This window comes from Aquila chrysaetos, chromosome 6 (assembly GCF_900496995.4).
Source record: "Aquila chrysaetos chrysaetos chromosome 6, bAquChr1.4, whole genome shotgun sequence".
In the NCBI taxonomy this organism is placed as follows: domain Eukaryota; kingdom Metazoa; phylum Chordata; class Aves; order Accipitriformes; family Accipitridae; genus Aquila; species Aquila chrysaetos.
This window is the reverse complement of record NC_044009.1, coordinates 1,857,864-1,870,664: the sequence shown is the minus strand read 5'-3', so window position 1 is coordinate 1,870,664 and position 12,801 is coordinate 1,857,864. Positions and strand designations below refer to the sequence as shown.

Genomic DNA, 12,801 nt, shown 5'->3' with positions numbered 1-12,801 from the left:
TGTACCAAGCGGGTTGAAGAGACTCTTCAGTGTCAAAAAACATCTTTTTCCCAACTCCTGAGAAGCAGCCCTGACCTTTATTGCTGTATTATAACTGATAGCCAGATGGTCTTTTGGGAGTTGGATTCTGTCCCTTTAAATCATTCAGGCTCAAGCACCGTCACTAATGTCGCGAGTAGTTGCAAGGCACACTTCTATTGTCCCAACAAGAAATGTTATCAATAGGGGAAAATTATGGGAAACGCAGAGAAATTCGAACCCACACAGCCTGGTGCTAATAACTCCTTTGTGGAGCCTGCGCTTCTGTCAAGGCACGATGAACTCACATGGCTTTTTCACCGAGTAAGGCTGAAAAGCGCATGTTTCGCCATGCAGGCAGGGGTTTCTCAGAGGTCTCTGTTTACCAAGAGAAAGGGGCAACATGGGGCAAGGGGGCTGAAACACTGGTTCACACGCAGGGGTGGCCGGCAGGAATACCGAGCTCAGCTGCAGCACTGGCTGTCCCGGGGGACGGCTGGTTTGCTTCACCGTGCCTCAGTTTGCTCTTCTGGGAAATGGGAGCGGTGCTGCTAAACCCTTTGGCAGAGCCCTCTCGGAATCGGGAGCTGAGCCCGTGTCTGTGGCGGGGGTTAGGGACAGGGCTGAAGCGGCCCTCGTGCTTTTCTGGCAGCGCTTGAGGATACGGATGAACACCTGTGAGAACGAAGCGGAGAAGGAGCAGTGCTCCTCTGCAGTGGGAGTGCTAAGGGTGGCTGCTTCTCGTTGTCTTGCAGAGGAATTTCTTTTCTCCCCATCTGTTGGGAGCCTGGCAGAGATGCTTTTTCCCTGGGACACCCCTCTGCCATCCCAGCTGCCTGGAGAGCAGGGCCCTGCAGGGTCTGGCCTGTGTACAGGCTGATCTCTAGTCGGCTTTTGTCTCTTCCTCAGGCCAGCCCGTGGTTAGCATTGCTGGAAAGGCTTATTGACACAGGTAAAATGTGTTTTAGGGCCTGGCTAGCTCTGATCTCACTTTCACAGGTGATGCGCTAGTGGCAGCATCGCTGAGGAAGACAGTAGCAATGAGGACGCCTGCCGGGGTCCCAAGTCGACCTGTGCTGACACATCTGTGTGGAAATTATTACCTTTGAATGCTTGATGAAACTATTGGGTCTGTATGTTGTGCCACGCTCATACCTTACTGTTGCCGGCTGGACATGTCCTAATGTTTAAGATTCCTAGATTTTAGCACCACAAGTCCCTGCAGTATCACCACATCCCTTCATCATCCTCATACTCTTATGACTTGCTCCGTGGAGGTTTCTTGGATAAGGTTTCAAAAGACAGGGTACCACCTATCTGAGGTGAACCCTGATGATCCTCTGACAGTTTTTAACTTGCGAGCCACTGCTTCCTTTGGTGTCACAGATGAAGATCCCTTCTCCCAGCCCCACAGGTGCAGCTAACCCTGCCCACCGTGTTCTGCTCAGGGTGTTTCAGTGATACTACATTCTACACGGTAAATAGTTTAAAAATTGTTTGCCATGGGAGGCAATATATAAAGAAATTATCCTGTAAAACTTGCTACTCAGGATTGGCTTCTTCCGCTCTCACAAGCCAAGCATAATTCTGCTGTGTGAACAAACGGAGTGGAGGGGTAGTGAAATCTGCCTCTTTCAGGGGAAAAGGTTATGTTGTTATTAGACCTATTGTATAAAGTATTCCATTAAATGTCATTAGCATGGCATTATCTTGCCTCCTTTAGACATTAGAACCCTGGCAAAAAGGGGTCTTTTATTAGTGTAAAGTACATTCTTCACAGGTTTAACCTTTTTTAATTAGTTTTTCTTTAGATCCAGAATGCTTAATATACTGCCATTCCCAGGTGCATAAGTGAAGGAGAGTGGACTTTGATCATTAAGAAACATATGAGACAATTGGATCTGCATTTTCAGGGTTGTTACAGGCAAAAGCAATTTCTATAGCTGCTTGTGTGGGTGACCCTGAAGTAGTCATGCACCAACGACATAGTCTTTCTACAGCGAGTATTACAAATAATTAAAAATTAAGGAGAATTTATTATTTTTCTGCCCAGCTGAAATTCCCACAAGTCACCTCTCAGCATATTCAAGAGTGCACAAGAGGGATTTATTATTTCCTGGTATATTGACTCTGAAAGGTCTGGGGATTACAGCTGCTTTGCACATGAATAGCTGGAGTGTGTTGTACAAAAGGCATGGTCTGTGGGATAATGGAGTTGGATGTGGGAAAGCGCTGACCCTGAGGGAGAGCAGGCTGGTGCCTGATGGCAGGAATCAATTATGTCTCAAAGGAACACATTGCCCTGGGAGCAGGCTTTGCAGGAGCCACCATGTTATGTGTTTACCACCCTCCTCCTTCAAAACCCCATATAAACCAACCACAGAATATATCCTATCCTTCTGCTTTTACCAGGGGACTCGGCTACGCCTTGCTCTATAGTTACACCAGCCAGTGCTGGGTTAGTTATTATCCTGGTAACGTGACCGTTCCCCATCTCGGCAACAGGGCTGAGACCTGGCAGTTCTCTCACACGTGCTACCAGACGTTTTTGAGTTTTGCTCTACAGCACCCCAGATTCTGCTGACTTCAGTGGGAGCACACGCTCCCCAAAAGTCCTCTGAAATACGCAGACCCTATCACGCAGTCTGTCACTTACTCAGCTCTGGCCAAGGAAGGAGAACAGCCTGTCACTAACAGTGGGGTGGAGGGAGCAAACACAGAAGCTGCTGAGCTCATGCGCCTCCTTCATTGTTTTGGGTGGGGTTTTTTGGAAGACGGTGGCATTCAGTTCTTACAACGGGCTCAGCATCTCTGAGGATCTGGCATTACTGCCAACGTTTCAAATGTCAAAATTTTGGCTTCAAGAAGCCAAGAAATCGGCTGAAAGTCATAGGGATTTAACAAAAACATTTTGATGTTTCTAATAAAAATAAAAGTTTGGGAGTTTTGTTTTTACTTAGTTTTTTATTATTGAGCATTTGGACTTTGTTTGGATCAATATCATTAATTTTCTCTCTTCATATAATCATGAGGCTTGGATGTGAAGTCTTACTGAAGGCCATAAGTATTATGAGTCTCACGATAAAAATCACAAGACTTACCAAATAGTGCTGCCAAGCGTTTTGGCAAGGAGAAGGTATCCTGCAGAGAGAATATTTCAGAGGAGCAGGTTGAGAATTGGGAGTGTGGTTCCTGAGGTCTGGCCCCAACAACCACTTGCTGTCATTGCCAAGATGGGAATGGTGTGTTCGTGCCAGATAGGAGGGCAGTCACCTCTCCCCTTATAAGAGCAGCAATTAATCCTATCTGCATCTGTCAGATATTTAATCACTCAGCTCTAGCTAGGGCAGCGATGGAGAGGGGAGATAACAGTCACAGGCTTCCCTGGTGTCCCCTGAGCCTCATCCGATTGCTCCCTACCTTGGGAACAAGTTTGTAACGCGAAGCTGGTTCTCCCTTATGCCCCAGTGAATTTCTCCCCTTCCCTTGAGCTCAGCCTGAGTTTTGGGATGTAAGATCCTACCGGAATCCACTTTCTCATGCTTGGCGGCTGTCAGTCACCACACTGTGGAGCACAACGGACGCGTGTCTGGTGAAGGTGTCTTGGGGCTCAGTGTCAGGTCCCACCCTGCCAGGCAGGTGGATTTTGGAGGACTGAACAACATCTGTGCCACGTTCAGCCGGCAGTAGAATGAAGAGATCATGTCTGAGAAAAGCGGGCACCTGCTTTGCAGGCAAGAACCATTTTTCAAAAGCTAGATAGTCTAGTTCTGGTCCTTGCAAGGCAGAGTTTGGGTGCCCTCATCACCACGCCACATGTTGTCAGATGTCAGGATCAGGGGAATTTAGTGCAAGAAACAGAACCAGACTCTAAAGAAAACGGTCTAGAGAGGGTTAAGAATAGGACCAGGACTCCCAGAACATCTCCAGTGTAGCTGGTAGTATAAACCGTGCCCTACGATCATCTGCAGCACTAGGTACTGGGGATCTGGTATGCACGCTACCACAACACTGTAGCTAAAGCAGAATGGCCCCTTCCTCATTTCTGAGTCACTGGTTTTATCCAGGCCAAGTGTCCGGGGCCTGAAATTCCCTTATAAACTCAGAGAGTTCGTGTAATTCAGGGCACACGGCACCCTCTCCTCCAGGGAGCTCCAAGCCCAGAATAACCGTAACCGCTGGGAGGCAGCTGATTGAAATTAAATGGTGCTGACAGACAGATCTGCACAAGGACTAAGGACAGCTGCAGCTTAGGACTGAGGTTTTGGTAGGTCTTCAGGAGCATGAATAAACAAATTAAAACTTAGTTTACTTTCTAGAGAGATCAAGTTATTTTCTGTCGAATAGATCATTAAGTATTTCCTGATCAAGGATTTAAGTGCATCTTCCTTTTCAGCCATTTTATGGGCTTATAAATAACATTTTCAAAAACTGCTACTGAACTTGAGTACAAAGGAGAACTTTTGCATCTGCTTATCTTGGTGGTGCATGACTGCGAGTGTGGTCCAGGCCGGTAATCCAAATTCTCCCACAAGCTAGGGAGTTGGCAGCTTTTCAGAGATGCCAAAGCTAATTAAAACAAAAGTGGGCGCTGAGCATCTTTGTAAACCAGATGTCTCAAATAGCCACTTGGCAATAGAAGCACTGCAACCAGTAGGTTATTTGAAATATTGAAATTTTGGTTTTCTCCTGCGTGCCTCATTTTTCTTCCTTTGTAAAACATTGCTATTAATACATCCTTATCTCACAGAGGAGGTTGCTGAGAATTCATTAGCTGGTATTTGTAAAGCACTTTGAAAATGCAAAGCCAGTGCATTATTCCTGGTCTTCTGGATGCTTTCCATGTTATTAAAATCAGGATTTCAGAAAGGCTTATCAGGGATCAAAACAGCATCCCAAACTTGAAAGGAAGCAAGACTGTTAAACCATCAACTGTCGCCTCCCCCTCCAGCCAGATGTTAAGCCCTAAAGAACTGAAGTGGCACAAGGAATTACTTTCCCAAGTTCCCCCAGCTGGGCTGACAGGCCTTGATCAATGGTTTTCTCCACAGTGAGTGCTATGCAGATGGTCTACCCAGAGCAAGGTTTCTGTGAAGTACAAAGGGAAGTCAAACACCATTTCTAATTCAGCTTGTAGCATGGCACACTTCCTTTATCCTCTGCCTGAATGCAGTGAATAGGAGAGCAGTGTGGGAAACTGGAAGGAACTCCAAACTCACACAGTCTGCGGGTCTGTAAGACACTCCTGCCCTCAAACCACATCTGCCTGTGACAGACAGAGGGAAAAAGAGTGACAGAATGAAAAATCAGATTATAAAAACTGCATGAAGGCAAAATAAACCCCGAGTAAAAGGAAAAAAGTGAAGGAAGCTATGCAGACAAACAGAAATTGCGCCAGACTCAAACAAGGGACTGCCAAGCAGCAGAGCAAGGGCTGGGAGGACGTGACAGGATAGGGAGCTGCAGGAGCAGAACCTTGCCCGTCCACCAGTAAGGCCAAAGAAAATTGTCCCACCGAAGGTGGCAGACGTGGTTTTGGCCCACATGAAGACTTCTGAGCCACATGTTCTGTTCGCCTCTTTAATTCCCCAGATTTGTTTAGTATGTCCTGGGAAACACAGACCCTTGATATTAGTCAAGCTGCTCGTAAGCTTATGCAAAATGTTGCAAACACATAGAGAAGCTGCTCCAGTCCTTAATTGCCCTGGCATGTTAATCTGAATTGCTGTTTGCTGTAATTTACATATGGGCTTCAAATACAGGACCGATTTCCTCCTGCCAGCTTGGAGATGCTCTGCTGTAGGGGAGGCATTGCCTCAGCTCAGCTTTGCCCAGAAGAATAACATGGTTTTTTGCTAGGACTCCCCATGGAGTCACTGAGAGATACCAAGAGACTCTGCTACCAGGCGTCGCTTGTCGCTCAGTACCTCTGTCTTGCTGTTCTTTTTATCAAAGGCTGGCCTGCCCAAATATGACGGCAACCATTGCAGCACATCACCCGTAGTGGTACGGCAGGGCACCGACTCCCTAGCCCCACGTGTCAGCTGGTGTGCTTTCCTTGAGCAAACGTGGAAAAACCAAGCTTTGAAACACAACCAGTGCAGGTCCCGTTCAGGCAGCCATCATCGTAGTTTTGCAACGGGATTTTTGCGCCTCTTTGCTGCACAGCGCTGAGGGAAAAAGATGGCTCCTACGGACCATGAGGATAGCATGATACTTTTGTATGACCCTTATATAGATGTATAGGAGCTGGGCTCGGCTTTTAAGAAAATTAGATCAGATTTTATACCAGTAATACTGTGGGGAAGCTTTTATCTTCATTAATACTTCTAAACTATTCTGTGTTGCTTGGATGACAGAAAGGGGGAACAATAGACCAGATGCTGGTATTGGTATTTGGTAGGTGAAAATTCAGGCTCAAATTTTGCTGATTAGGATTTTGATAAATTCCACTGTAGGTGTAGAGGTAATTTGTATTTACACCAGTTTACCGGAGATCAGGAAATAGCTCTGGAGGTACGAAAGCTGCAGGCCAAATCTAGCAGTCTGCTTCACTCTTCATGGAGTCCAAAGTTTCTGCTGACTTCAGTGAGGATCCAGGTAAGGTCCTTAGGATTGGACCCATTTTATTTTTCACCTCAGGATGGTCTGTAGGGCTCGGCACTAATTGAGTCTCCTACATTTTGCTGCCTTTCCCGTTCTCTATTCAGAAGCATTACTCTGTCCCTGCTCCCAAGCGTTTTTAGCTTTCTAAATGACTTACTAGCATAAGGCTATGGAAGATTGTGTACTTTTGAGTTTCCCACACCATTTCTTAACCATATTCATTCCAGCCACAAAGGAAGTGTGCCTGACTACAAACCACATTAGCAACGGTGCTTGCCTCTGCATTGTGTTCAGTGGGAAACCCTGCTCCCAAAAGGCCATCTGGGCAGCACGTATCAGGAGGGAGGCAATGGGAGAGCAGTGAGCATCTCTCAAGACTTGGGAAAGCAGCAGCGTCTTTAAGTCTTCCTAAAGAGCTAACATCTGGCAGAGATTCTGGGGGAAGGCTATTGCTAATGCCGTATTTCAAACGTGTTATCCAGATCCAGTATCTTGGGACCCTAATAAGTTTTCTATGCAATACGGTGTATGTTTGGAACCATAGTAGAAGGTGTGTAATTCAGAATTCATTATCCTTAGCGTAAAGTCCACTGACTCTGCTAACTTTATAATAGGGAGGAATTTTTGTTACCACTTTTCTTCAGGATTTCCAGCCAAAGCAGAAGCAGAGCATCTATTTGGGGTAATTGAGCATCTAATTTGAGTAACTCTCCCAAGATGGTCAGTAATTGGCTAATTTTTCCCCTGACAGACTGTGAAACTGAAAAGGAAATAAAAAGCTATTTTAAATATATATTTTTATTTCAGATGCTTTAAAATTCACGTGTGACACAGGGGGAGGAAGTAGGAACCTCAGTGGATTTACCATCTGGGGGAGATTTTGCTACATTCACCTCACAATAATACATTGAACACTGTAATTTTTATTATCACACACGTTCTAAATATGTGGGGCCTCCAGCCTCTATGGTTAAGTGAATTTCTCGAGGCCACAGAAGATCATTTAGCATTCAGCCTGCTCAGTATCAGGCTTTGGCTCAGTTTGGATCCTCACGGAGAAGAAATTTTGAGCCCTTGACCCGTGTGGAGTGCACAGCCACTACCGCAGTGCGATCAGGTAAAGTGTTGGCACAACTATCTCCTACTCCTTTCCATTTGGCTTTGGACTGGCCACATGTGGGGCAGCAGAGCTGTTCTGGAATCGCCGCTAGGAAAGCCAGTACTGCCTTTGCTGGACTATGTTTTTTTCCTAAGGGACCCGAGCTCACGTTGCTCTGAAAGCAGCATGCGGGTGATAAAATGAGGGTACAGGCATCAAGGGGCTCGCCACATCCAGACGGCGTGAGGCACGGAGCATGGTGTGCCTTCACCTGCTCTCAGCCTTGTGCTCCACTGAGCCCGTGGCAGAGTTCGAGGCAGGAAATCTGAAGGCTTGGGTTACAGCGACAATGCCTAACCATGTAATTACTAAACAGCAGGAGAAAAAAAGGTCCATCGCATCTCAAGCGCGCGCAGTAAACAGACACGGAACAGGACTTGATGCTTGTGATCCTGGAAAAAATCAAGTGGGCATTTTTATCCATACAAATCCTTCCTTCAAGAAGGTACATGGAAGTTACTTTCTTGGAGCAAGAAAGGAGATAGAGGTTTTCATTCTCTTTTAACTTGAGCTAGATGTTGTAATAGCGGATTAAGCAAAATTTCTAGCAAGACCAAGGAGAGTAAGGTGGTTCAGGCTAGCATGACTCTTCCCTTGGAGTTAACTTTGTAATCCCCTGGGTCCTGAGTGGATAAGTAAGAGGTTCACGTGTAAAATCCTGCTGTAGCAATCCCAGGTGGAATCAGCAGTGGCAGACGTGGGGGTGGCAATGCCTTCAGCCTGATCTGGATCGGCTGAGGGGCTGCAGGCAGCTGCCCCAGCGCAGGCAGCGAGAGCCACTCTGGGCTCTCACCTCTCCCCCTCACACCTTCAGAACTACTGCGAAAATCCCAGAAACGGCCAGAGCCTGCAAACGTGACAGAAGAAAGCCGAAGGCAGACCAAGTCACTCAAGTCACGCATCTGCTCTACTACAGTTTTATCATGGGAAGTTAATTTGTCCTCCCCCAAAATAAAAGTCCTGCGATGCAGGAATGCAATAATGCACAGATTCCTGAGAAGCAGGCTTAGTTTCTTGTTGTGTACTGTGGGTAATTGCAGAGAAGGCACCTGACACTTTAAACAGCTTTGTTGGACTAAAACTGGAGCGCCTGTTTATGTGACTTGCACCGGAAGGGGAAATTATTGCTGGTTTTATAGCTGCTTACTAGTGAGTTAATCTGGAAAACAGAAACTGTCTCTAGCAAAACTGCTAGCGGAGCCTGCTGATCACAGGATTGGCATATTTCTTCTTCATGCGCTTGATTAACGAGCTCAAGAAGTGAGTTACTACCCAGGAGTTTCTGTTTCAGAGAATCTCCCCAAGAGGGATGCAGAGAGCGAAAGATTGGTTTCAGAGGTGGCATTACATGGGCTCAAAGATAATCCACAAGCTTTGAGGAGAACATGTGAAATGGTGTCACAAAAGCTTTCCCACAACTTGACATAAAAGACTCAGAGCTCAACAGCTGCTGCTCTGTACGAAAAGAAGGGAGCCTATTCAAGAGCAGTACAATAGGGATGGAAAAGCAGATCCTGGAAGAGGTCATTTAAGCCTTACCTGGTCTTACGAATAATGAGTTGCAGAGTGAGAGAGAACTGTGTCCGTGTGTCTGTGTGTATGTGTATTCACATTAAAAGACATGCATGACCACACACATATATATTAATATATACACTAATACATATACACATACATTAATGTAAACACAAACAGTATATTAATATATACACTAATACACATACATTAATGTAAACACAAACAGTATTTACTTACTACAGCAAGAGATCCCCAAACATAAGCCCTAACATTACTTGACAGTAATTTATCCGATTATTATTATTATTATTCCTGTATTGAATCTTATAGAGGGAGATACTGATGCTCACAGAGAAGTGTGTTGAACTGATTAGGTGACATCATAGCACGTTTGGAGTAAATCTGGGACCAGAACGCGTGGTTCTAGATGTGTGATTAATGCTGCTGCCTGCCCGCTTCGCCCTTCTTGTAGTATAACAGGGCAACATTGCTGTCAGCCTTGCTCCGCACCGTCCGGGCTGCACATCCAGAGGATGCAGAAAACACTCTGCTGCCATTTCCTTCTTCAGCTGTTTGTGGGAGGTTAGAGCTCGTAAAAGAAAGCAGTACTTGCACCAGCAGAAGGCAGGATAAATGCAGGCGGATCTGGTTCAAGTTTTCCAATATGAATCTCTGGCTGTGTGTTTATAGAATACAAATAGCAAGACCGTTAACTCCTCCAGCTGCAGGCACCTATTGAGCAAAGACTGTGCATCTCAATGCAGAAACTGGCCCAGTGGAGAATAATGAGGAATCAGGAATTTGATTTCTAATAAGTTTATGGGCTATGTAAATTTCTCCTGCACTCCGTTTTCCTTTGTGCATGGATTAAATGAAAATAATTAGAGTAAAACATGTTTTGAGGAGGGAGTGAGAAAGCAGCATGTGAGACTGAACTGATCCCAAAACAGTCTGAGATCCTTCTCACGGATTTATCTTGAAGGTATTTGAAAATGGAAACATAAAGCGCTTGTGACGTGGCTTGAGAGTATTCTGAAGAGGTGCGTAAGATACCAAGGGAAGAGAACAAAGATCAAAACAGAAAACGTTTTCAGTAACTGCGTGTACTTACAATTAAGAGTATTTATTTGCAGTGAGCCAAACGGGAAAAGCTTTCTTCTGTTTCACATGGGCAAAACTGGTGTCACAGTCACCTGAGGGAGAACGACTGGCTCTGGCTTATAGAGAAAACAAGGTGAGCGGATTTAAAGAAATTCTGCTCTTTATCTCAGAAAGCCAGAAGCTGCTCGTGTGTGCGTGTGCACTTGTGCCTGCTTAAGCGTGTGCCTCCGTGCGTCCCCAGAGAGGAAGGCAGCCCCACGCAGCAGCCTGCCTGCAGTGGTTTACTTCTCGCCGTCGGCAGCTGACCTCCTCCTTCCTCCACGCATGTGAACCCAAGGCTGCGTCTGGAATGCTATTGATCTGCGGCATTAGTCAGCAGCCTTTTCCCATTGAAGGCCAGCTCTTTCCCAGCTTCTGACACGTAATTCTGATCCCAGCCTTTCACGTACCACACACTCCCCACCTGCTCATCTGGGAGAAGGTCATTATCCCCAGGCCATTCACTGGCAATGGAGCATGCAAGAATAGATGCTTCTCCTATTGTGCTGCCTATCTGCCTGATTGGCTGTGGAGTGTGGGAAACTCCACCAAGCCGGAGACCCACAGACTCTCGGTGAGGTTGTACAGTATAAATATCGGGCAGAGGCAGCTTCCAGCAACACGTTTCTCCCGGACTTCCACTCTGAGACCTTCCTTCCTTCCTTCCTCAGGACAGATGGCTCCCAGCACTGTTTTCATGGAGCCCGACAACCTGCTGACACCAAAGGAGAAAAACAAAGTAAGTCCGGGAACAGCAAGGCAGCTCCGAGCCACGCTCTCAGCTGTTCTCGTAGCAGTTTACACCAGCTGAGAAACTGGTCCACATTGTTTAGGAACGGTGACGGGCAACAAACAGTCCTGTGAAATGGCAGGGAGAAGATCCTTCTAATAATAGGTCTCTTTTCCTTTGCTTTTTACAGCTGAGGAAGCCGGTGGTGGAGAAAATGCGTCGTGACCGGATTAACAGCAGCATCGAGCAGCTGAAACTGCTCCTGGAGAAGGAGTTTCAGAGACACCAGCCCAACTCCAAGCTGGAGAAAGCCGACATCCTGGAGATGACTGTCAGCTACCTGAAGCAGCAGAGCCAGCTGCAGATGAAGAGTGAGTATTGAATTTTGTTTCAGTCTCTAGCTTACTGCAAATCTGTGACAGTTTTATGAATCTCTAGCCATGCACAGTTGCTCTAAACTATTCTTTCTTGCCCCTCCCTCTTTTCTTCCCTTCTCTAGCTGCAGGATCCTTCCATAAAAGCTCTCAGTTCGACTTCAGAGAGGGCTACTCTAGGTGTTTGCAAGAAGCTTTCCATTTCCTCTCTCTTCACAAAGTCCGAACTGAAACACAGACCAAACTTTTAAGCCACTTCCAGAAGAGCCAGTCAGCTGCTACGGAGGTCTCCTTTTCCCCTGGGAACCCCAGCACCCTGAAGCAAGCATCTCCGAAAGATGCCAGTACTCTCTGGAGGCCCTGGTAGTCGGGGGAGTCCTTACTTCACGGACCTCTGCCTTTTACAGTCCAGAGGAAGGATCTGACTGCATCTGATAGTCCAGCTCTGATCCTCTCTCCTGTAGGGAATTTTATTTCCCCGTGTATTTTATTTATGTGTGAAAGGAATGGCATACTTTTGACTTTTACGGGATCCTTTGGCAAAAGTTCAGGCATTCTGTTGAGTGGTATTGAAGCTGTGTAGGTACTGCTGCTAACAGTAACACAGCATGCTGCCCAGTCAGGGGGTGAATGTCTTCAAAATGAAGGAGGGTATTTTTGTAAATGTTACAGTTGTGACGGACAAGAATTGCTGTAGGAGAGATTTCTCTCATATTGCTTGTAAGAGCCATCAGCTTTGCTCTGGCTTGACTAGTGGCACTTGTTTGCTCAGTCACTCCGGAGGATAAATTTACTACCCTTTGGTTCATGCACACTTGATTAAAATCAATTTCCCTCTGTTTGCTTATAACTTCTACAGCATCAAAGATGGTTTTTGTTTTGTTTTGGATTTTTCCCCAATGACCCTTTCATAGTCCTAGTATATAAAGTGTGATGGATGAACAGAAGCTAGGAAACTATGTGGAATATTTCTACTGTTTTGCTGCTTTTTTCAATTTAGAAAAAGAATATGTTACTGCTTTATGTTAAAGAAAAGGTAGTAGGTAAAAGGCTTGATTTGTCAATGTTATACATTCTGGGTGTAAGCTATGCTTTTTCTAGCATTTTCATTATAATAATGATTTTTGTCTGTTTTGAGTGGTTTAATTCATGGTGGATAGCGTTTCTCCCACTACTGGGACAGCCCTATGGCTTACATGCATACTATGTATGCGTCTCTGTGTTTGTAGAGAGCAATAAAATGCATTTGTGTGCAA

General features: G+C 45.8%; 1 protein-coding gene across 3 annotated transcripts in view; it reads left to right on the top strand.

Moving 5' to 3' along the window:
- Window positions 1-12,801, top strand: part of LOC115343226 (transcription factor HES-5-like) — a 26,609-nt gene extending 13,808 nt beyond the window's left edge. Inside the window, exons 1-4 of one of the 3 annotated variants that reach the window (XM_030018936.2) lie at window positions 5,771-10,341; window positions 11,113-11,180; window positions 11,362-11,542; window positions 11,671-12,801. In XM_030018936.2, coding sequence (XP_029874796.1) covers window positions 11,118-11,180; window positions 11,362-11,542; window positions 11,671-11,912 — 486 coding nt within the window. In that variant the 5' untranslated portion in view covers window positions 5,771-10,341; window positions 11,113-11,117 and the 3' untranslated portion in view covers window positions 11,913-12,801. Of the gene's footprint in view, window positions 1-5,770; window positions 10,536-11,112; window positions 11,181-11,361; window positions 11,543-11,670 lie in introns of those variants that run through there. The other 2 variants (XM_030018935.2, XM_030018938.1) reach the window with 2 other exon arrangements.